This window comes from Mauremys reevesii, linkage group 16, assembly GCF_016161935.1.
Source record: "Mauremys reevesii isolate NIE-2019 linkage group 16, ASM1616193v1, whole genome shotgun sequence".
Classification (NCBI taxonomy): Eukaryota; Metazoa; Chordata; order Testudines; family Geoemydidae; genus Mauremys; species Mauremys reevesii.
Window position 1 is genome coordinate 44,017,316 of NC_052638.1, and position 25,608 is coordinate 44,042,923.

A 25,608-nucleotide genomic window follows, 5' to 3' on the forward strand; every position below is an offset into this window, starting at 1 on the left:
CGGCTGAGATTTAAAGGGCTCTGGGCTCCCTGCGACTGCCGGCAGCCCAGAGCAGGGGAGAAACCTAGCTCCAAATATTGCTGGAGCAGAGCCCCTGACTGAATATTCCTGGGGCTAAAGCCCCAGGAGCCCATATAAGTTGGCGCCCATGGCTGGTAACTGCCATTACAGGGGAAAGTTTGGTTTTGTGCCTGTATTCCTGAGCTGGAGCATGGTCTGTGGGGATGGTGTATGTGTAGATCAGTCACATGGAGGAGCTGAAGCATGCTCAGTTGCTCCGTGCTGCCTCAAGCATGGTCAGTAAGGACAGACTCTTCAGAGATTCTTAGCTATTAAAATCAAAGAAGCCTCCACTGTGTGTGTGAACTGTGATTCTTCCCTCCTCCGCCCCGCCCCCCCCCAAAGAAGTTTATAGCTTGGCCTAATTTGGGAAAATTTTAATGGGAATGTTAAAAGGCATATTCCTGACACAAAGGCCAGCCAGCCCCTCTCCCCTTTTCATGTCCCTGCTCCAAAGCATGGGGGCACCAGAACTTTTCAGAGAGTTTTTTAACATGGGCAAAACATAAGAACTGCTATACTGTGTCAGACATTTTTCCCTAGCCTCGTTCTCAGAAACTGTTTTGGTGAAATTTTCTAAAAAGAAGTTCAGCTGGAAACAGACACCTGGCATGGAAAATTGGAGCCCAAATGGTTAAAATTTAGCAAAGATATAGGCAATTAAAAACAAGGTCTTATAATGGGAAACCTTAATAATATACAGGGGTGGTAGCACTGCCTATAATTCAAAAAGGTTCTGTTGTTAGTTAGGGAATGCAGAAGTTTGGGTTTTATTAGTAATATTAACTTGGTCACACTGCACCACGGAAAACTGCAGAAAGGATTGTGTTTAGACTTCTTGAAAATAAATACAGATAAATTCCTGGCTTGGTTGCAACCCAGAGAGCAAAGTTTGCAGCTCCAAAAGAGAATATTTGAGCTTGTGAAAACAGGAGGGTTGTAATGAAAGTCCCAATGTAACCTTAATTATAATGGTGCTCACTGAAATGTCAGCTTTTATCAAGCTGTTGCATTTATACACCAAGAAGTTTCAAGACACAGCATTTCTATAGCTGCTATATCTTGATTACAGTCCATGTTCTCTATGCTGGTCTTCTGTTTGCAACACCGCTTTCTATCTAAAATAGTGGTATGTCCAGAAGGCAGACTCGGTGCAGTGAGTAACTTGCAAGTCAATGCTGTGGGGGAGGGTTGTAAGCATGGCTACACTTGAGAGTTACGGTGCTGGTGGTGGCTTTACAGCGCTGTAACTCACTCCCCGTCCACACTGGCAAGGCACATACAGCGCTGTATCTCCCTGGCTACAGCGCTGCGTGTACTCCACCTCGACGAGAGGAATAAAGAGAAAAAATATTTGTTTTACAATGCAATATTGATTTGCCTAACACTTTATTGTGATAGGTTTAGGGCATGTCCATTTGGAGCAGTGGCCTTCACTCTTCACAGATTATGAGCTTGAACACCTACTGTGGAATGAACAGCTAGCGTAGTGAGATTTGAATTGAGCCATGCTGCTTTTAGGGCACTTCCTTGTTAGTAGTAGTGGTAGAGTCAGGCCCCTCAAGAGAAATTTAGAGCCTTAGTACATAATGTTCACTGGAGCTCCACCCCCTGCAATTTCTTTTTTTTTTTTTTTAACATGACAGTTTTGTACTTGTAGGCCAGCAATGTGTTCTCATCTAAACATTATAGTAAATGAGTCCTGTTGAGAATTTCTAACAAAAAACTGTACATGAGTTTACAAACATATTGACATATAAATGATGAGACGCTTCCTGCCTGGAGCCTCCACAGTAGTCTTTTTGCTTGAGAATATAATACTGGAAGGGAAGACCCAATCCCTTTCCACAGCACCAGTCAGAGCTGGGTCCAGTCAGCTGTTCTACTCAAGCATCACAGGGTTTGTCTTCTTCAGTGCCTCTGGCTTCAATAACCAGTCTGTCATTACTGTGCAAAAGCAAGAGTCCAATGCCTTTGAGAAGGAATCCTGCTGCTGAGAGGCCTGTGCCACCTGCTCATAGTTCTGGTCCAAGCTCTTGCTGGAAGGTTCGTTTCTTCTCCCGACAGTGCTGCTTGTGAGCAGGCCAGTCCTTCTGCTGGCACTGAGACCCACAGTACCTTGCTACCTGGCATCAGCCACATAAATTGAATTCACGTAACTGTTTTTCAGTCATCGTGCATGGGGGTAGGGACATTCATAGTATGTGCATGAATTTTCCTCTTCCTCCACAACATCGCCATTAGCGTTGTAATACCATGTTACGTTCAGCACAGGAAACTGCTCTTCTATTGGATCTGTGGGAAGCTGCTGGATCGCCAGCCAGTACAGACTTTGTTCCCTTTGTTTACTAGAAACATCTTCAGCTTTGGGTCTCCATCCCCATGGGACTAAACGCAGATTGTCCAGTCGGTTGTCCACTGTCACTACGTTCAGATGCACCACTTGAAATCCTGGGGCAGTCCCTCCCCGGTGCCTCTCCCACAGTAGCTCGTGCAGCAGATGCCCAGATCCCCTTCCTCTGTTTTTGTCAAAAGCATAAGCAAATATTTTAGCACCATTTCCATCAGCATCTACCTCCATCAGAGCCTCAGAAGAGTAACTCTCCACTAATGGGATGTCTTGTTCATCTATCAGCGTATACTTTGTCTTGCCAGCCACCCGGCTGCGCCGCACGATCCCCAGCTTGAAGTCGGTCATGGCCGGGTCGGGACATTAGACATTTTATGGGGAGCCCTGGACTTGGGACCTTGATACAATTGCCTCCCTCCCTCCCCCCCACCTTCTGATCAGCACTGGGTAGAGCTGTATTTCTAGGCAAGAGGGAAGGAGCATGACTATTTATGTCATTAAGGAGACGATTCCATATTCTACTGAATCCTTGTTGTTGAATCATCAGAGTGTCAAACCAGTCAGCTGGGATAGAGGATTTGGTCCCATCTGTGGTTTAATTTTCCTGCTAATTTTATGTCTCTTTAGTAATGGGTGAGATCCAAAGAGGTGAAGGATGTTTCCAGATCATAGAGATACAGGGTGTTGCAGATGCTTTCCAAGCACAATCCAGGGGCCACTCCCAGCCTTACCTTAGTTTATGCAGTCTCCTCACATGTGTTGTCCACAACTATTATGCCTGATGGTATTCGGTGCCAAAAAATTAAAAATCCTGCACATAATATTTTTAAATTCTGCAAGCTTTATTTGTCAATAAATAAATGCAGAGGCTTCAGTATGGCAGTGGGGAGCACAGGCCACTGGCTATACGAAGGTGGGAGATCACCTTGCAGCCTCCCCATCCCCCATGCCCAGGACAAGGACTCAATGATAAGGCTGCTCCTGACACAGCACAAGGACTGAGTATTCCCCAGAAACATCCTGGGGCCCTGTCCCTCTGTGCTAGACACACCTGTTGGGCAGGCTGGCTCAACCAGGCAGGATCCAAGTGTGGAGGGGCTCAGTGTGGGGTGAGAGGATTCTGTTTGGGACAATCTGGGCAGTTGGGGGGGTCTAGGTGTGGGGGCATCTGGATGCACAAAGGCTCATTGTGGGGGGTTCCAGGTGCAGGGGCAATGGAACTCTGCAGGGGCTTCCAGGTGAAAGTGGTTGGGGATCAGCAGAAGGGTCTGCAGTGCTGGAGGGAGTGGGACTTGGTGGGGTGGGGGTCTGGGTGCAGCTAGTTGGGGGTCAGTGGCATGGGGGTCTGGATGTGGGGGCTTAGGGTGGTGCAGGGGGGTTGGGCTTGTCAGGGTGGGGGTTTGAGTGCAGGGACCTCAGTGGGGGGTGGTCTGGGTGCAGGGGTTGAGGTTCAGTGGAGTGGGGTTCAAGTATGGAGGGTTAGTGGGGTTCTGGGTAGGGGTGTCTAGATATGGGGGGTCCAGATGCATGGGGATTGGGTGGATGGGGGAGCAGTTCTCCATACAGTGAACCCCCCCACAGCTGAGGTGCAATGGGGGTAGGAAGCGTGGGGGGATGCTGAGCTTCCTGCAGCTGGGGGAGAATTCTGGGGAGTGGGTCTGACACAGCCTGAGCCACTCCTTTGCAGGGAAAGAGGAAGTCCCATCTTCTCCTGCCTCCAGCCCAGTCAGGGCTAGCAGCTGATCTCGGCTCAGTGTAGGAGCCACTGGATGGGGTGTTCCCAGCCTTGCAGTGATTTACCTCTGTTGGCTGCTCCAGGTGCTTGAAACGATGAACCTGTGCAGTTAGGGAGTGGTGCATGATTGCTCTTGCAGCTTCCCTTTGCTTCCCTGTCAGAAAGTCATTTTTCTGCAGGGAAGCAAAGAAATCTGGAGGGGACATGAATTCTGTGCACGTGTAGTGGCGCAGAATTCCCCCAGGAGTGAGCAGCTGTTTGGATGACTGCAACCGACGAGGAATGAGGGGAATTTAGGGAAGCAGAAGGAGAGGTGGGTGAGAGGTGGAAATTACACTTGGCTGGTCATTGGAGGTGTTGGAGAAGGAAAGCAGTGGGCAATCTATTGGATTTCAGTCTTTGTGCCAGCAGCTAACCATCTACTTTTGATGTCATTTAGAGGAACATGAAGCGCAATGGGAGCAGAAACTGCTTGAACAGGAGGAGTCGGTTTGGCTCCCGTGAGAGAGACTGGCTGAAAGAGGATGTTGGGCGAGGCTGTGTATACATTTATGGAGCAGACTCTGCAACTTCGACCTCTTCTGACCTGCACTTGGTCCTTTGTAAGGTGGATACCCTGGCATCCGAGATCTGTGATGGAGAGGGTAGGGAGAACCTGTATTTGCAGCTCCATGGAGACCTGGTCAGGTAAGGACAGAAAGAAAAGGTAAATCCAATTCCAAAAGTGGATGGAGGGCAGTGCTTTCTTGCTGTATGCAAATGAGTGTGAATGCGAGTAGGGCTGATTTGAAGTAGGCAGGTATAGCCTTATGATTAATTTTGGGTACAAGATGCACTAGTCACTAATAACGGGTTTGTTCTTTGATGGCTATTTAGAGATTAATTAAGATGACCGGTGAGACATACATAGAGACTGAGTTTTATTTATACGATATTTAATATAAACAAAATCACAGAACTAGGAAACAAGATAAGACTAATAGCTGAATCCACATCATGTATACTCAGGAATCAGTGGGGCTGTGGCTTCCCCTTAAAATGAGATTAAATGTTAAGGTTTTCACCATCCTGACCTTCTGAGGTCTTGCTTAGCATCAGGTTTGATTCCCTTTGTAGGCACCTATTCCTTATGCATGCGTATTTCTGAGACCATGTTTAATTGAGACTTGGCTTCTTGACCATATTTGTCATTCCTGCTAATCATTTTTTGGGCTACTGACAATTGTCATAATAGTTTGTGCTGGTAGAAGGTTCTGTAGGCAAATCTAACGATTACCACTAGGTCTCAAGCTGAATACTAGGCTTCAGACTCACTGCAAAGCCCATTTTAAAATAATCTTTGTTTTTTATTATTCCTACTTGCACTGTAGCTTTAGTTTAATTTGCACTAATTAAACAAGCACCTTAACTTTTTCTAAAATATAAGCGATTATTTACATGATCACCTGAGCTCAAGTCATGGGTCAACAAAGGGGTTCTGTATGGCAGATGGACCCAGCTCTGAGCGTATAATGCTATAATTTATGGACTGAAGCTGTTATGCTCAGATAGGAAACACTCACTGGTGTTTTGTCTGAGAGGGTTTGACTAGTAATTCCACTAGAACCACCTCCTCTGGAAACTTCTAGTTGGACATGGAATATGCCCTGGGGTGAGAGATGTCCCTGTTTATATAAGGCTGCATCTTTTTCCATATAAAGGGCTAAATTTTACTCCCAGTATATACTATCTTATCATACTATGCTTTATTCATCTTTATAAAACTGGCATCCTAAATGATAGCATATTTGTTAGGCAAATTATTCAAATGTCTTCACCAAAAAAAGACCACAGACAAAAAGGGCCAGAGTTAAGGTCATGGAAAATGTCTAATGTGCATGTTCACAAGTGTAAATTTTTTTGAGAATGTATAATCTCTCTTTAAGTTACCTTCAGTGATCATTTCTGTATCTTGACATCTACATTTTGTTAATTGAAATGCTCTTGGTATGTACTTTTGTGATGGTCATGACTTAGTAACTTTATAAATTAATGCATTTTCACTGGGAATATCCTTTTAAAAAAATGAATTGCAAAGTATGCTAAGAGTATAAATAGACTTAAGCTATAAAGTTTTATGTACAGAAAACTTGACTTCAGTGTATAAAGTGTTGTGCCTTAGGTCATTATGCACTGAAAATAGACTTCAGCTCATAAAGTTTAACGTGCACAAACTTTGTGCTGAGAAGGTCATGGATTCCTCATAGCTTTACAAGCCATAGCGTCCTTTTGGATTTAGACTCTGTATTGCCTCCAGTGGACTTTGGATTTCAGCATGTAAACCTGCCACTCCTTTTCGCGGACAGAGCTAAAACGGGAGTCTTTAATGCACATTTTTCCCAGTGGCCATGTGGTTCTTCTAAGATGTACAGGGAGAGGCATGGCACTTTGGAGCACTTCTCCAGTTCCTGGTAAAAGTTCCACTACTAGGGCCCTAGACTTCAGTGTGTTTGGGAAAGTCATTGACAGATGGGAGGAAAGACTGGGTGTCCTTTGCATCACTAAGAATTTTTGATAGTATTATTTGCATAAATTATACACTGAAGTTTTTTCTTCACAGTAAGTTATAGGTGTGCAAAACTGTGGGTACTGAATTACTTATTGTATAATGACTTCATGAGCTGAAGGATGCCTGATGCTTCCAATTGCCTCAGTTCAAAAGTAAATCTATGTTCCTTATAGCTCCTTCCCAGCCTCTCAGCATGGATTAACGCTCAAGGTAGCATAGCTCACTCAGCATAGATTGGGTCTACAGAACATCTGAGTTCCTGAGATCCCAGATATGGTTTTATCTAGGGAGAAGTGTGGGAGCAAGAAGGAGGAGAGAACTGTGACATGACAGCTGATAAAATTTTATGTGCAAGTTTTTCAGGGACCAAACTGCACAAAATCACTGCAGTAGAAACTTTTCCTGCACAAATTGCTCGCTTGGAGTGCTTAAAAGACTGGAGTCTTGATGTTCTAATAGTTTAATAGTTTTTCTGCTGTAGTGTTGGATTCCCTCTGAGACCTTTTCCACTCAGCTTATCCAGAATACCTTGCTCACTTCTAGGAGAACACTTTATCCAGTTTTCTTGGATTCAGAAAACTCAGTTCGACTCCAGATTTAGTCACTCAGGTTCCTTTATTTGTCATACAGCGAAGCTATGCTGATCAGATTCAAGTGTAGGGTGGGTATAGAATGTACCATACAGCCAGAGTTGCACAGAAAAACGCTTCCTTTATATACGTTTACACTTTACATTGCATCACATGTTTTTGAATTGGCTTGGTTACTTTGCAGGTTCCAGTCCCTGTGCAACATGCTCTGTCCATGCATTGTCCTCACTTGACCTAGTCTTTACCTCATCTCTACATTCCAAATTATTTTGTCCATTGTCAATAAATGGTCCCTGGGTGTTCTCCATCTTATCTTAGCTGGTGCAAACTTTGTCTTTTTCAACCTAATGATCTGTTTACCTCCCTAATTCTGTTGTCCAAGAAATGAGGCCTCCCTCCAGATGTTAATTGCTCATGTCAGGCCAGCTTATAAGTCTTGTTGTGGTTTTGGCATAGAAAGTTTTACACACTGGAATTCATGATGGAAAACCAAGTATTGATGATGAAAGCTAGTCACTTATTTATGAGATTTGACATGCATATATACTAGTGTGTAATACAGTTTAAGTAAGGCTCTGGCTATGAAATCTTGAAAATGGAGTTTTGTAAAGTTTGATCAGTTTCTTCAGATTTTCAGAAACAATTCTGTTCTATGAAAATGGCAGTTTTTCAAGCCAAAATAGTCTCTTTGAAAGTTGAAAATTTGTATAAAAAGAGGATTTATAATAAAAATCTGGTTTCCTTTTCCATCCTGTGAACAAATGCAGTTTCAATGAATTCAGTGATGTTACACTCACTTTTGCAAGCTCTGGATTTGGCTCCCAGATTTTTCTGCTGTTGTGCATTGGGTGCTGAGAATACAGAACATGCAGCATAGCTTGAATTCAGCATGTTGGTACAGGAAAAGGAAGACAGTGCCATCCTCTTCTGTATTGCATCGTAATAGTGAGGTGAGTAAGACTAGACTTGTAGTGGAGCTCTCCCCACTTACAGAGTTTTTCTTGCTATGTGTCTGAGTTGCAGGAGCCAGGCATAGCTCAGTTACAGTAAGGATATACATAGCTGTTGGCATGGAGCCGTGGATGCAGCTGATAAATTGTGTTTATTGGGTGAAATGTTTATATGAAATTGCTTTTAGTGGCTCATTGCTTAGTTCTGTAGTGATCTTCCAGCACTTAGAGAAAAGCACAGCCCCTTTACCCCAAAGCCCTCATAAAGTTAGGATTTGAAGACGCATTGTTGGAGCAGTTATAAGAGATTGTGTTTTAATTCCCCTTTTGAACTTTTGTTCCAGCCTCTCTTTTCTTGTTGTTTTGCGGCATTACTTCCCTTTGATTTGTGGCAAGTTGAATAGCTAAGTTAATTGGTCTCGTGAATGATACTTTGAAACCCAGCCCTGAGCTTTAAACTGATTGCAGCGAGTCCTACGCCCACACTTGCTACCCTCTTAGTGCCTTTAGCAATTCAACAAGCTTGATCCTGAAATTCAGTTCTTGAACTACTCATGTCACCTATGCAAAATTCTGAATGTAAACGTAGCAGGAAGGTCCCCTAAATAAACTTTTTAAAGGGGGAAGGTCTCCATAGAGATACAGTAAGTATGAAATTCCCCTTAGTAGTCATCTGTTTGATATTAGGATATGGTCCATGGTCCTGGTCAGTTCTCCCGAGGAAGATGATACCAAACTCAAGGTCTCACCATACCCAAGGTTTCTCAAGTACCAAGAGAATTCCATTTTAGTGCACAATCTGCTGATCAGTGTGGTCACATGCATGTGAACACAAATAACCCAGTCAAGCATCTGATGTCACTTGTACTCCAGATATGTTGGACCCCAAGTAACTCTTAATTCCCACCATTTGAATCCTCATAGGTGGATTTTGCCCACATCTCCTGGATTAAGAATACAAATATTGATCACCCTTTTGGGATAAAAGGGGCAGGAGAAGCTCCCAAGATATTTATCCTAAACTTCTAGGAGTGTCCTTGTGCTGAAGTAGATCTTCCCCCAGTCTCTGTGATCCCCATTAATTGCGTACACATTTCAGTACGTTTCCTCTGAGCATTTACCTCTCTAAGATGTATAGGTCAAAGCTCTTCACCCTCTCTTTCTAGCTAAGACCTTCCATTGCTTAGGTTCTCTTTAAAATGTTTTCAAAAATTACAGCTCACAACAAAGGGCAGGTTCCCAAAGCTACGTAGACAAAACTCTTTTCTGTACCTGAATGAACCAGGTAATCATAGGCCAATGTCACATTGATCCCAGGGAAGATAATAGAGCAGCTGATGTGAGACTTCTTTAATAAGTATTAAAGAAGGGTAATCTAATTAATGTCAATTAACATTGGTTTATGGAAAATAAATCCTGTTGAACTAACTTGATATTTTTTTTGATGAGATTACAGATTTGGTTGGTAAAGGTAATAGTGTTATTGTAATATACTTAGATTTCTGTAAGGAGTTTGATGTGGTACTACATGACATTTTAAAAAAAAAATAGAATGATATAAAAACTGGATAACTCATAAGTCTCAAAATGTAATTGTAAACAGTGAATCATAATTAAAATTTTTAATGATGAGGGCAATTAACCATTAGAACAATTTACCAAGGGCTGTGGTGGGTTATTAAGATTGGTGTTTTTCTTCTTTAAAAAAAAAAAAGCACTAGGAATTATTTTGGGGGAAGTTCTGTGGTCAGTGTTTATACAGGAGGTCAAACTAGATGATCAGAATGTCCCTTGTGGCCTTGGAATCTTGAGGGTCTGTGAAGCTGTTGTTCTGTGCTGGCCTCTTCTTCCCTCCTATGCTTATTTCTTACCCTGGCCTGATAGTGCTCTCTTCACTGACCTAGCTGAAGTGACCAGTACTTCGTATGTGATACTGAAAACACTAGACTGGAGGGTTTGACACCACATGAAAGGAGAGGAAGTGAATTGCTGTTGTGTATTCTCTAACTACACGAATCCTCAGTGTGTACTGTACTGTGTGTAGGAAAGACCACGTACAAGTACAGTCTCTTCCGTTGAACGTTTCTGATTGCCTTCAGGTTTTGTCTGTTTACAGATTGCATTATTTTCTGTTGGGGGAAGATGCATGTTTTTCTGTATTCAGTTTGAGGATGAAAGGATGTGTCGGGTAATGCACTTTCTTCTCAAATACCATCTATTTAGGATCCTGGATTTTGCATTCACTAGTTCCATACACTAGTTCCATGCCACTGCTTGCATCCGAAGAAGTGGGTATTCACCCACGAAAGCTCATGCTGCAAAACGTCTGTTAGTCTATAAGGTGCCACAGGATTCTTTGCTGCTTCTATAGTTCCATACAGGCTGAACTCCTCAAATGATAACATTTTTTACCCCTAAGGGCAACATTATGGGGTCAAGAGGCAGGCTGCCTTCACTTACTGTTGGTTCTGCACCACCCAGGACTCTAACGATTGCCCTTAGAACCTTCCAGTCCGTCCCTCTTTGACCAGGGTCTGTAAAGGAGTTTCCTTTAGAGGAGCTGTGTCTCTCCAACAACTTACTTGCTTGAGGTATCTTTTATGGGTGTCGTCGTGTCCTCCCCTCCCCCCCAGCCTTTTTATTTCTAGACCCTTTGGCTTTTGGTCTGTCAGTTGCCTGGGAGCACTGATTCAGTCCACAAGGTTCCAGTCTCCAAAGATATTTGAAGAACCTCGCTACTCCATGTCATGGTTCTATGGATAAACAACAAACTTTTTTCCTTCAGCATTTGGTCTATTTTCAAAGCCTCCTACTGCTCCAAGTTTTTAGCTCTTTGTTTTGTATTTCTTTCAGCTGTTTTCTTTGTTCTTTTAGGATGTCACCTACTGCCTTGACCCCTTGGGAGGAAGTGATACCACTTAGCATCAGACAAAAATCTGTGCTGCAGAAGAACATCTATAATGCAGAGCACAATACAAGTGTCTGAATGGGGCCTGCTGTACAGGGCAGTGTGGGGAATGTCTAGAGATGTTACTGTAAACACTCAAGTATCATGGGGATGCCTCCAAGTCTTCCTCAGGGCAATCCCCTGGGAGTTGTGCAAGTCCAACACAAGTCCAGAATGTTTCAGAGGAGAAACCCCTGCAGCATAAGCCTGAGCCACTTCACTTGCTGATATGGTGCTCATGAGACTAGACTGGAGGGTTGACAGCACACACAAGTTGGAGGCAGATATTCCCAGTAAATTGCTGGGTTATTCCCCAGTTACACCAGCTCTCGGTCTGTACTGTACTTTGTGTAGGAAAGACCATGCACAAGTACAATCTCTTCAGCTGCACATTTCCCAATGGAAGTTGCTTTCAGATTTAGTCCACAGGACTCTGTCTGGGTGCCACCTTTATCAACACAGGCCCAACTTCTTGCTAGGTTCATCAGAATATCTCTGCCATGTGCTGTGTTTTTGACTCCCTCCAAGCCTTGGCACTTGCTGCAGATGGCACTGAGCTATGACTCAGCTGATGAGGCATTGCCTCCCCACTGTACTCCAAGGCATCACTGATGGAGTTCGGGCTTCAGGTAGCTTATGTCAAGATATAGGGCATCGATTTCCCTTTCTCAGCCACAGCCAGGAAGCTTAAGTGATAGGGTTTGTTTGGGGACCTGGGCAAGTCATGCCAACACATCTCAGAGTCTGCCTTGAGGCTGCAGTGATGCCTTGATGCTTCCCTCTCACCCTGAGTTTGGCATCTTTGAATCACTTGGTGTAGCCAGAGCATTTTGCAGCAATACTGACACCCTCCTTGAGTTGGCTCTTTGTGCCTTTTGCTCCCTGGGTCTCAGCACATCCAATGTCTCTGCATCCCAGAGTATTGTTGATGTTCCAGGCTGCCCCATCATCTTGCTAACCCCAGGTGCTCATGTGGAGGCAGTGGAGCTGATTTTAGGACAATGAAGCGATTGAGGAGTCTGTGGGACTTCCTGATGCCAAATACATTTCCGTGGTGAAAGAGCAGCAGGATGATGATTTTGTTTATTAGAATCTGACTTGTCCACAGTTGCTGAAAAAGCTGCCAAAGTTGCCAGTCCAGGAATATGCAGAAGCCACGATTGAGAGATGGATAGGCCAGAAGCCCAGTGCCCCTCTTTCACCAAGTGAAGCAGCATGGCAGACACCCCCCGCTCCACACACACAACCACCTCTGCTGCCCTATCTTGGAGGTCATAGAGAAAAAGGACATCTTCCTGGAGAACACTACTGTGTGTCTCCTGCCCCCAGTGTCCCATGCAAGCTTTATACTTGGGATGTGGTTGGCCAGAGGAAAGACAGATACAATGTAATGTGCCTCAGAACCTTGAGCTTCAATACTGGAATTGCTTTGGATGAAGCATTTGCCATTTTGTAGCTGGAGCCCTTTGTGTTGTGGACTAACAGGCCTCATTTGCCCAAGAACGGGTCAAGCTTTGGAAAAAGATCTGTATCCCGGCTGACTCTCTTCCCGAAGGTGAATGTTAGTGAGCAAGGGCATAGTCCTGATGGGGCATCAGTTCCTGGTAGTCTTTGATGACAATTATTCAGTGAATAATCTGTGTTATGGGTGGATATCTGTAGGTCTACTCTAGCTCAAGGCATCCAGATCTCATCATCTGGTCCAAAAAAAAAAAAAAAAGATGAGAACCTACCCTGCATTAGAGAGAATCTCTTTTGGACTCAGAGACCTCTCTACAGAAAGCAAAGCAGTCAAAAGCTCTGCATTCTTCTGGGCCTCTCTCCTTCTTTGAGTCCCTTTCACAAAGGAGGGAAAGGAAAGTCTCTCTCTCTCTCTCTCTCTCTCTCTATATATATATATATGAGTGATAGACCCAGGCTAGTGGGTACAGCAGAGTAGTAGAAGGCAGATATACTGGCCACTGGATTAACAGTTTTCTGTCCCCTGACTGACCAGAGCAGGGGCTGCTCCAGGCGAGGGTGGACACATGACTCCCATTAGTGTGCAAAGAGTCAGGTGAGGCTGTTAAGCTAATATGAACACCTGACTCTAATTAAGGTCCCTCTGATACTATAAAAGGGCTCACTCTGGTCAGGCCAAAGGGAGCCAGGGAACTAGAGGAGAGGAAGTGCGGTTGAAGGGCTGGGTAATGAAGACACACTCAAGCCACTGGAAAGGGAGCCCCAAGGGAAGGGTGAAGAAGGTGTTAAGAGAGAGAAGCGGGAGAGCTGTGGGGAAGTGGCCCAGGGAAATGTAGCAGCTCTGGCAGTGAAAGTTAAGCTGCCAACAGCTGCTGCCATTAGGGTCCCTGGGCCGGAACCCGGAGTAGAGGGCGGGCCTGGGTTCCCCCCAACCCGCCACTGCAGATATACCTCCTTGGAGGAGAAGACAGGCCCCTGTCAGGACAGGAGGCTAAACTCTTCTGGAATAAGCCCATAGGGACCACACAGACTGTGGGAGTTCTCTCACCAACTTCTGTGCTTGTGGGAGGAGGCGGAACAGAGGTGAGCTTGGGCGGGGGGGGGGGCGCCCCGGGGAGGGCCGCAGCAAGTAACGGAGCACAGAGGAACCGCTCTAGCTCATCTCCGCCTCTTCCTCTGAGCGTGCCGCTGCCACTCTGCGTCTTCCCTCCACCTCCACCTCCACCCCCAAGCTTGCCGGGCCAAACAGCTGATTGATAGTGGCAAGTCTGGAAGGGAGGGAGAAGCGGAGTGGCGGTGGCGTGCTCAGGGAGGAGGTGGAGGCAGAGCGGAGGTGAGCTGGGGCGGGGAGAGGTTCCTCTCCCTATCCCGATATGCTCATCTTGAACACGTGGTCTTGGGTGTTGCTCAGAGGGACTACAAAATAATATGGCTGTCGATTAATTGCAGTTAACTCATGCGATTAACTCAAAAAATTAATCATGATTAATCGCACTGTTAAACAATAGAATACCAATTGAAATTTATTAAATGTTTTTGGATGTTTTCCTACTTTTTCAAATATATTGATTTCTGTTACAACACAGAATACAAAGTATACAGTGCTCACTTTATATTATTTTTATTACAAATATTTGCACTGTAAAAATGATGAAAGAAATAGTATTTTTCAATACACCTCATACAAGTATTGTAGTGCAATCTCTTTATCGTGAAAGTGTAATTTACAAATGTAGATTTTGTTGTTGTTGTTACATAAGTGCACTCAAAAAAACCAAACCCAATTTAAAACTTTAGAGCATGGGTGGGGAACCTCTGGCCCGCTGATTGATTTTAATCCAGCCTGCAGCAAGTCTCCTGCCATGGGCTGGAAGCCCTGAGCCTTGTTCCCCCTTGTCCCCCCGAGCTCCCCCAGCTTGGAAACTCCCAGCAGCAGCTCCACAGCTTATATTGGTTGGGAACCACTGCCAATGGGAGCTGTGGGGGCGGTGCCTGCAGGTGCAGGCAGCACGCACCGTGCAGACCCCCTGGCTGCCCCTCTGCCTTGGGGCCAGACTTGCCAGCTGCTTCCAGGAGCAGCACGGGGTCAGGGCAGGCAGGGAGCCTGCCTTAGCCCTGCTGCGCTGCCAACCAGGAGCCACCTCAGTTAAGTGCCACCCGGCCAGAGCCCACACCCCTCACCTCTCCTACATCCCAAACACACTCCTAGCCCCCGCACCTTAACCCCAGCCCTATCATAGAGTCATATAAGATTAGCATTGGAAGAGACCTCAGGAGGTCATCTAGTCCAACCCCCGCTCAAAGCAGGACCAACACCAACTAAATCATCCCAGCCAGGGCTTTGTCAAGCCGGGCCTTAAAAACCTCTAAGGATGGAGATTCCACCCCCTCCCTAGGTAACCCATTCCAGTGCTTCACCACCCTCCTAGTGAAATAGTGTTTCCTAATATCTGATCTAGACCTCCCTCACTGCAACTTGAGACCATTGCTCCTTGTTTTCTTATCTGCCACCAGTGAGAACAGCCCAGTTCCATCCTCTTTGTAACCGCCCCTTCAGGTAGTTGAATGCTGCTATCAAATCCCCACTCATTCTTCTCTTCTGCAGACTAAGTAAACCCAGTTCTCTTAGCCTCTCCTGATAAATCATGTGCCCCAGCCCCTTAATCATTTGCGTTGCCCTCTTTTGGACTCTCTCCAATTTGTCCACATCCTTTCTATAGTGGGGGGCCTCCTGCACCCAAACTCCTTTCCAGACCCTGGACCCGCACCCCAGCCCTGAGCCCCCTCCTGCACCCAAACTCCCTCTCAGAGCCTGCACCCGTGCCTGTACCCCTACCTGCACCCTAACCCCCTGCCCCAGTTCAGAGCCCACTCCCTCCCAGCCCTGAGCCCCCTCCTGCACCCTAAACTTCTCATCCCCAGCCCCACCCCAGAGCCTGCACCTGCAGCCAGAACCCTCACCCCCTCCTGCACCCCAACCCCCTACCCCAGCCAGGAGCCCACTCCCACACCCTGAATCCCTCATTTCTGGCCCCACCTTGGCCCCTGAGGGAAGACCCAAGCCACCGCCCTCCCCCCATTGGCCTGGAACTGCGAGTGCTGGCTTACCCCACTGTGCCTCTGTGCCTCCCCCTGCAGGGCTGTGTCTGGCCCGTGACTACTTTTTTCTGTGGGTCAATGGCCCTTGATAAAAAAAAGGTTCCCCACCTCTGCTTTAGAACCTACAAGTCCACTCAGTCCTACTTCTTGTTCAGCCAATCACTTAGTTTATTAATATTTATGGGAGATACTGCAGCCTGCTTCTTATTTATAATGTCACCTGAAAGTAGAGTGACCAGACAGCAAGTGTCGGGACGGGGGTGGGGGTGGGGGTGGGGGGGTAATAGGAGTCTATATAAGAAAAAGACCCAAAAAGCGGGACTGTCTCTATAAAATTGAGACATCTGGTCACCCTACCTGAAAGTGAGAACAGGAGTTTGCATGGCACTTTTGTAGCCAGTAGTGCAAGGTATTTACATGCCGGATATGCTAAACATTTGTATGCCCCTTCATGTTTCGGCCACCACTCCAGAGGACATGATTCCATGCTGATGATGCTCATTAAAAAAATAATGCTTTAATTAAATTTGTGACTGAACTCCTTGGGGGAGAATTGTATGTCTCCTGTTCTGTTTTACCTACATTCTGCCTTATATTTCATGTTATAGCAGTCTCAGATGATGACTCAGCACATGGAATTCATTTTAAGAACACTTTCACAGCAGATTTGACAAAATGCAAAGAAGGTACCAATGTGAGATTTCTAAAAATAGCTACAGCACTCAACCCAAGGTTTAAGAATCTGAAGTGCCTTCCAAAATCCGAGATGGACGAGATGTGGAGCATGCTTTCAGGAGTCTTAAAAGAGCAACATTCAGATGCAGAAACCACAGAACCCAAACCACCAAAAAAGAAAAGCAACCTTCTGCTGGTGGCATCTGACTCAGATAGTGAAAATGAACATGTGTCAGTCCGCTCTGCTCTCGATTATCGAGCAGAAACCATCATCAGCATGGACGCATGTCCTCTGGAATGGTGATTGAAGCATGAATGGACATATAAATCTATAGTGTATCTTGCAAGGCCGGCTACAACAGTACCATGCGAATGCCTGTTCTCACTTTCAGGTGATAGTGTCAACAAGAAGCGGGCAGCATTATCTTCTGCAAATTGTAACCAAACTTGTTTGTCTCAGCGATTGGCTGACAAGTGGACTTGTAGGCTCTAAAGTTTTACATTGTTTTATTTTTGAATGCAGTTATTTTTTATACATAATTCTACATTTTTAAGTTGCACTTTCATGATAGAGATTTCACTGTAGTACTTGTATTAGGTGAATTGAACAATACTATTTCTTTTGTTTTTTTACAGTGCAAATATCTGTAATAAAAAATAAATATAAAGAAAGCACTATACACATTGTATTCTGTGTTGTAATTGAAATCAATGTATTTGAAAATGCAGAAAACATCCACAAATATTTAAATAAATGGTATTCTATTATTGTTTAACCGTGTGATTAATTGTGATTAAATTTTTTAATTGCTTGATAGCCCTACAAAATATTTCAGAAAACCCCGTGATGGGTTCCCCCCCCCAGGGTGCCACCTGGAACTGGGTTAGCACTGAGCCCTCTGGCCCACCGGCTTGGACTCCCTCTCACACTGCTGCTCTGACAAGTTGCAAAGCCCTCCAAGCTTGCACTTTTACCAGGATTCACACAGATAGGGATGCACCCAGCTGCAGTCACATGCAGGCTCTTTAACCACCAGCCTAGGCCCCCAGAGCAGTACCATCCTGCCCTGGTCAAATCTGGCCAGTATATGGGTTTAAACCCCGGTCAGCCTCTCCCTCAATGTGAAGAGGATCATGCACACTTGTGGTAACCACGCTGAGATTTTCCACAGACACTTTAATCAAATGCACACTGGTTTTGATTAAAACATAAAACAAGTTTATTAACTACAAAAGGATAGATTTTAAGTGATAGCAAACAGATCAAAGCAGATTACCTAGTAAATAAAACTGAGCTTAACATACTAGGTAGGTAGGATATGAATTAGCAAATGCTCACCCTGTGTGATAAACAGGCTGGCAGATTCTTAAGGCACAGCCTGCCTTGGCGTTGCAGCTTGGGTTTCCCAGGTTTTTACACACAGACTATCAGTCCCATAGCCTGGGACCATCACTTTTCCCCTGTTCAGTCTTTATTCCTAAGGTGTTTCCAGGTGAGGTGTTATAGGGAGAGTGAGGTACCCACATGATGGCATTTTCCCTCTCCTGCACCCTGAACCCCTCATCCCCAGCCCCACCCCAGAGCCCATACCCCCATTCAGAGCCCTCATCCAGCCCTCTGCCCCAGCCAAGTCACCTTCCCACGCTCCGAACCCCTTGACCCCACCACCACCACACATTACCTTCATATTGTGCACATAACAAAATTAATTCCACACATGGACGTAAAAAATTAGAGGGAACACTGCCTTGAAGCCCTGTAGCTGTGGGAGTGGGCTTTGTCTGGCAAGACATTTCTATTTGCCACAAACCTGGAAAGGAATGAGAACATGATTACAGACAATTCCACGTGTGAGTTGTCTTCATGATTGGCCGTTTGAGTGGCAGGTCATAGGTTCTGGAGGAAATCTGAACTAAAGCTTTTTACATGGATGAACATTTTCCTGATGCTTGCATGTACATCCTGATGACGCCTTCTCCATATGCTTGATGTTAAAATGTTCATAAGGTTCTACTGGGAGTAGACTAAAGCCCTTAGAAAGTCCACCCAATCTAATTCTAGTTTGCTGAGCAATGCTGTTCCAAGAGATCCATTTCCACACTGTGCCCCTTTTTCACATAGGTGCTCAGATACCAAGTTGATGGGTGGCAATATAAGAACCTAAATAGATTTTAGAGATGTCCTGGCTGCCTTGAAACTAGAAGGGCGTGTCATGACTCACTTGATACAAGTAAGGCTGCCCCCAGGACCTGTCTTGTTTAATCTTTCCATCTGAGATCTATACAGGGCAGCTACATTGGCCTCCCCACCCCCAATTTCTTCTTACTGCCAGTGACAGTCTCCTTGCCTCGGCAAGCCTAGTCTTCTCCACTGTACCCAGTTGCGAACTTTTTTGTATCTAATTGTTTTAAAATTTAGTTTTATAGTTCCCTTAGAATAGTTTTAGTGTAGTTCAGAGGTAGGCAACCTATGTTACGTGTGCCGATTTTCAGTGGCACTCACACTGCCCAGGTCCCGGCCACCGGTCGGGGGGGCTCTGCATTTTAATTTAATTTTAAATGAAGCTTCTTTAAATATTTTAAAAACCTTATTTACTTTACATACAACAATAGTTTAGTTGTATATTATAGACTTATATAAAGAGACTGTGTAAAAACGTTAAAATGTATGACTGGCACGCGAAACCTTAAATCAGAGTGAATAAATGAAGTCTCGGCACACCCCGTCTGAAAGGTTGCCGACCCCTGGTGTAGTTTGTTAGTCCCAAATGGGACTTAGCCTAGGGACGGGATGCCCTGGTCCTCAGGTTTCAAACCTTGTGACTGTTGCAGGAAACCCACACTAGTCAGTGGTCCCCACAGAAGCTGCTTGAAGTACTTAGGGGAAACCCATGTTAGTGACAAGTGTTGCATTTGCAAGAGTTTCAGACCACAGACCAAGAAGGAGCGGGACATTCGTCTCCGAGCACTCCTTATGGAGTCAGCCCTTACTCTGACCTCAGAGCTGGACTCTGCTCCTAGCACTGCAGTCTGGAGTGCGCCGCTAACACCGGCCGCAGACCGGCACCAGTCTCCATCCCCAGTACCGGCTAAAAAGCAAAGAAAGGCCGCGAGGAAAGGAGAGGACCGGAGGAGAGCAAAGACCCCAGAAGGACAGCTCTTCTCCTCCGGATGGAGGTCAAGCCCTGCCTCCTGCTGAGCAGCAGAGCCTACTCCAGGACCTGCCTGCCACCCCAGGGAGTGGCAGAGGCACTTGGCACCTAGTGATGCCATCATGCCGTGAAAGACATCCTGTTCTTGCTGGTGCTGCCCGTGCTGGCTACGACTGTACCCTCTTCACGGGGTAAACCTGCCTTAAGACCCTTCCAATGGTCTCCATCAGTACAGCACTGCTCCTCACTGCAGGAGGTGCCTCGTCAAAGCTTGCCTGAGCAATGGCACCAACCTGTGGACATGGACCGGCTGGCCTGCTGGAGTTCCCGGTGTCAGTCCATTGACTCCGGGCAGCGTGCCTCAGGCTCAAGGCGGCAATCACCAGAGGGCTGGCGCAGACCCAGAGAGGCACAGCACCAGTCTTCAGAGCCCCAGTGCTGGGAGCACCCGAGCCACTCGCCCAGCGCATGGCACTGCTCTGCGGGGTGGAGACACTGATCCCTGGAGTCATGCCACTGGTCACCAGACCCCCAGTACGGCTTACTGCGGGCACATTGACTGTCTCCGACTCATCGGTCGATCCACTTATGCTCCCGAAGCATAAGGAATAGATCGCCGGAGTTCAGTTGCAGATCCTCTGGACGATGATGATGGTCACTGAGTTCGCGACACCATGAGCCATCACCCTGTTACAGATCCTCAGCAGAGGCTCGTGGCCAGGGCTGACATGATTGGGGTAGACAGGCGGTCTTGGTATCGGCCTGGTCCTCCAGGCATGTATCCCCGTCTTCGGGCTCTGACAGCAAGGAGGAGATCCTGCCTGCGGGCCAGGGCCGACCATCAGGGGCATTGGCATTCCCCACTGGGCCACCAGTGGCAGCATGGCCACAGGGACAGAAGCCTGCCCTTGGCAGCTCTGGAATCCCTGGGGATTTCCCCAACTATCTCAGGGGCTTAGGTCAGCATCGGGGGCATCTGACAGTTGGCAACGGTCTCCCACCCTTGGACTCGGACATGGAGTCAGAGCGGGCTCCCCAGGTCCAGCCAGCTTCGCATGAGGCTCTGACGACAGAGGCGGCGGATTTGGCAGACCCATCTATACCTGCCTCCTCATCGTCTTCACCCAATGAGGCGATAGTGAGATCTTCTCACCCAGTTCCCCAGAACGATGCTACGGCTCACCAGGAGCTCTTAAAGAGGGTCGCCTCCAACTTGGGGCTCGAAGCCGAGGAGTTGGCAGAGCCCTCGGACTTTTTGTTCCACGTACTCAGCACGGCAGCCCCAGCCAGGGTGGCATTGCCTGTGCACGAGGGGGTGGCAAAAATCACCAAGGCCCTGTGGCATACACCCTCCTCACTGCCATTCATCTCCAGGTGGGCAGAGCAGAAATACTACATTCCCAGCAAGGGGTACGAGTATCTTTATACCCACGCTGCCCCAAATTCACTGCTTGTGTCAGCAGCCAATGAGTGTGACAGACAGGGCCAACCAGGATCGATGCTCAAGAACAAGCCTTCACTTCGGAGCCACCGTATATGGTATTCTACAAGAAGGTCCAGCTGGGCCCCATCCGGCTTTTCTGCCTAAGGTGGTGTCCCCATTTCATGTCAACCAGGATATCTTCCTCCTCGTTTTCTGTCCAAAGCCATGGTCGACCAATGAGGAGAGGAGACTGCACACTGTGGATGTCTGGTGCGCCCTGGTGTTCTACCTCGAGCGCACCAAGCCCTTCCACAGGTTGACCCAGCTCTTTATCGTGACAGCTGATAGGATAAAGGACCTTCCGATGTCCTCTCAGAGAATTTCGAATTGGATCACCACCTGTATCCGTACTTGTTATGAGTTGGCACATGCTGTACCTCCACCAATAGTAAAGGCTTACTTGACTAGGGCTCAGGAGTCTTCGATTGCCTTCCTGGTGCACATCCCTGTCCAGGACAACTGCTGGGCCGTGACATGTCTTTGGTACACATGTTCACGATGCATTACGCAGTCACCCAGCAAGCCAGAGATGACGCTGGATTTGGCAGAGCTGTCTTGTAGTCGACACATCCATGAATTCCTATCTGCCTCTGGTGGTACTGCTTGGGAGTCACCTAAAATGAAATGGACGTGAGCAAACACTCGAAGAAGAAAAGACAGTTACCTTTTCATAACTGGTGTTCTTTGAGATGTGTTGCTCATGTCCATTCCATGACCCACTCTCCTTCTCCACAGTTGGAGTTTCTGGCAAGATGGAGCTGAGGGTTGCGGGGAGCCAGTGGCAGCCCTTACGGCGCATATGTGCGCTACTCCAGAGGACACCAGAGCCTGTCCCCTACGAATACCACTGAGGGAAAAACTTCCAGTGCATGTGGTGAGCTCACACACCTGCAATGGAATGGACATGAGCAACACATCTTGAAGAACACCAGTTACGAAAAGGTAACTCTTTTTCTGAAGGAGAAGACAAATTCACTTGTATAGAGTTTTGTTCATTTAGGGATGTCCCTTTTTTGAGTTGAGATTTTTGATATTTTATTTGTTTGGATCATTTTGCGCACTATCGAAGGTTTAAACCTAGTTACGTTTGTTACGTATAAAATAATATAGTCTGATCCGATGTATATACGTACACTCTCAAACCTGTCACTTCAAAAGAGCTAATTTCCTAAAGCTGAAAATGATTAGGAGCTGAATTGAATGGGAGGAAAAAGTTAAACATCAGTGTGAATGATGATTGGGAGTTGTTTAAGAGAACTTTTCTAGATGCCCCAAATCCCCACAATTCTGCAATCAATAAAGCAGGCGTTGTCAGTTTAAAAAAGAACTCCTGGTAAAGAATTGAGGTGAAAGCAGTAATAAAAAACTTAAACAAAAATGAAAATCTAACAAACAGAAAGAGAGGGAAGCTGATAGTGATTGTATATTAAGCCATGAAGTATAGACACCGTATAAGAGAAGCTAAATGTATTAATGAAAAATAATTGGCCAGTAGAAAAATGTTATACAGTACATCAGGAACATAAGAAATTATAGCAGTGGTATCTATTAATAGACAGGGACAATAAAATTGTTAATGTTGCAGAAAAGATGTGTTAAATGTTTGTTCTGTATTTGGGACAAAGTTGGATGACACATTCAATTTACAGCAATAATGAAATACTTATATTTCCACATATGTTATATGACTAGTACAATTAATGCCAATTATCATGGTTTTATGGAAAATAGGTCTTGTCAAACAAACTTGATCATGTTTTTTGATGAGATTAAAAGTTACCACATTTATTTTGTCAACGTAACATACTTTGGTAAGGCATTGTACTATATAACGTTATGAATAGTTACTGCTATACAAAATGTAACACATTAAATGGATCAAAAACTGGCTAAACAATAGATCTTGAAAAGTAATTGGGTGGCTGCCCCATTTACAATGGGGGGATTTCTTAGTGGGGTCCCACAGGGATGTAATGATTGTGACCCAATTCAGTGATCTGGAAGTAAATGTAAAATCATTGCTGATAAAATTTGCAGATGACACCAAAAGTTGGTGGATGGTAAATAAGGATAGGTCAGTCATACATTGCTCTCTGGATTGCTTGGTAAATTGGGTTTACTTGTATAACAAGTTTTAATATACTTAAATACAGTGTCATACATCTAGGAACCAAGAATGTAGGTCAAGCTTATAAGATGGAGAACTGTGGAATTTGGAAAGGAGAAACTCAGAAAAGGACTTAGAGTCATAGTGGAAAACCAACTCAACATGAGCTCATAATGCATTGTGTTGGCTAAGCAGGGGAATGTTGAGTAGAAGTAAGGAAGCAGTATTACCTTGGTATACAGCATTGGTGAGACCACTTCTGGAATGTACTGTCCTCTTCTGGTGTTCACACTTCAACAAGGATGTTGAGAAATGGGAAAGGGTTCAGAAAGTGGTATAAGAATGATTTGAGGTCTGGTAAAACCGTTTTACATTGAAAGACTAAAGAAGCTTAATTTGTTCATTTTAAGAAAAAAGATTTAAGAGCCCACTCAATCCTGGTCTTTAAATACATACATAGGGAGAAGATTTCTTATAGTAGATGGCTCTTTAAGCTGGCAGACAAAGGGTATGTCTACACTACGAAATTAGGTTGATTTTATAGGAGTCGATTTTTTAGAAATCGATTGTATACAGTTGATTGTGTGTCTCCTCACTAAGTGCATTAAGTCGGCAGAGTGCGTCCACAGTACCGAACGTTGACTTTCGGAGTGTTGCACTGTGGGTAGCTATTCCACAGTTCCTGCAGTCTTCGCTGCCCATTGGAATTCTAGGTTGAGCTTCCAATGCCTGATGGGGCAAAAACATTGTTGCGTGTGGTTTTGGGTACATGTCATCAGGCCCCCCCTCCCTCCCGCCATGAAAGTAACGGCAAACAATCATTTCTCGCCTTTTTTCCTGGGTTACCCGTGCAGACGACATACCACGGCAAGCATGGAGTCCGCTCAGCTCACTGTCACCGTATATCTCCTGGGTGCTGCTGGCAGATGCGGTACTGCATTGCTACACAGCAGCAGCTCCTTGCCATCACGGCAGCAGATGGTGCAGTGTGACTGCTAGTCATTGTCATCGTTTCCTGGGTGCTCCTGGCAGACCTCGGTGAGGTCAGTCAAGGGCACCTAGACATAAATGAGAGTGACTCCAGGTCATTCTCTTCTTTAAGTTTCGTCTCATGGAGATTCAGTCCTGCCTGGAATATCATGTGAGCTGGAGGGTTCTGACTCAGGCTGTTCTCCCAGCCGGCAGCACCTCGCGTTCGCTCCTACCCCTTGCTCTCATGGCTCATGAAGCATGGACAGTAGTAAGGAGCAGTTCAATTATAGGCTGAGCAAGTTCAGAATGGTGGTAGAATTTGCATTTGGATGTTTAAAAGCGCGCTAGCGCAGTTTACTGACTTGGTTAGACCTCAGCGAAACCAATATTCTCATAGTTATTACTGCTTGCTGTGTGCTACACAATATATGTGAGAGTAGGGGGGAGACGTTTATGGTGGGGTGGGAGGTTGAGGCAAATCGCCTGGCCACTGATTACGCGCAGCCAGACACCAGGGCAGTTAGAAGAGCACAGCAGGGCACGCTGCGCATCAGAGAAGCTTTGAAAACCAGTTTTATGACTGGCCAGGCTACGGTGTGAAAGTTTTGTTTGTTTCTCCTTGATCAAAACCCGCTCTCTTGGTTCACTCTACTTCCCTGTAAGCCAGCCACCCTCCTCTCTCCCCTTTGATCACCGCTTGCAGAGGCGATAAAGTCATTGTTGTTTCAAATTCATGCATTCTTTATTAATTTGTCACACTAATGGGGGGATAACTGCCAAGATAGCTCAGGTGGTGTGGTGGAGGAGGGAAGGACAAGGCCACATTGCACTTCAAAAATTATTAAATGCCAGTTTTCTGTTGCTTGGGCAGTCCTCTGGGGTGGAGTGGAGTTCTGATAGCACGGATTCCTCTCCCGATACAGCGATCAGATCCAGTACTTCCTGTTCGGTCCATGCTGGAGCTCTTTTGCGTTTCTGAGACTCCATGGTCACCTCTGAGCTCACCACGCTGACCAAACAGGAAATGAAATTCAAAAGTTTGCGTGGCTTTTCCTGTCTATCTGGCCAGTGCATCTGAGTTGAGAGTGCAGTCCAGAGCGGTCACAATGGAGCACTCTGGGATAGCTCCCGGAGGCCAATACTGTCGAATTGCGCCCACACTACCCCAAATTCGACCCAGCAAGGTCGATTTCAGCGCTAATCCTCTAGTTGGGGAGGAGTACAGAAATCGATTTTAAGAGCCCCTTAAGTCGACAAAAATGGCTTCATCATGTGGACAGGTGCAGGGTTAAATCGATCTAACGCTGCTAAATTCGACCTAAACTCATAGTGTAGACCAGGGCTAAGTCACAACAGGATCCAAAGGGTGGAAGTTGAAGCTAGATAAATTCAGATTAGAAATGAGAATTTTTAAAAGTTAAGATGATTAATCATTTCAACAGCTTATCTAGGGATGTGATGGATTCATCATTTGCAGTC

At 45.8% G+C, this 25,608-nt stretch overlaps 1 protein-coding gene and 1 pseudogene across 4 annotated transcripts in view; one reads left to right on the forward strand and one right to left on the reverse strand.

The window, feature by feature from the left end:
* Positions 1 to 25,608, forward strand: part of PHLPP2 (PH domain and leucine rich repeat protein phosphatase 2) — a 118,463-nt gene that overhangs the window by 9,926 nt on the left and 82,929 nt on the right. For all 4 annotated transcript variants that reach the window (XM_039502691.1, XM_039502693.1, XM_039502694.1 and 1 more), the window contains exon 2: positions 4,585 to 4,832. In XM_039502691.1, coding sequence (XP_039358625.1) covers positions 4,585 to 4,832 — 248 coding nt within the window. The remainder of the gene's footprint in view (positions 1 to 4,584; positions 4,833 to 25,608) is intronic.
* On the reverse strand, positions 1,948 to 2,758 carry LOC120384267 (annotated as a pseudogene).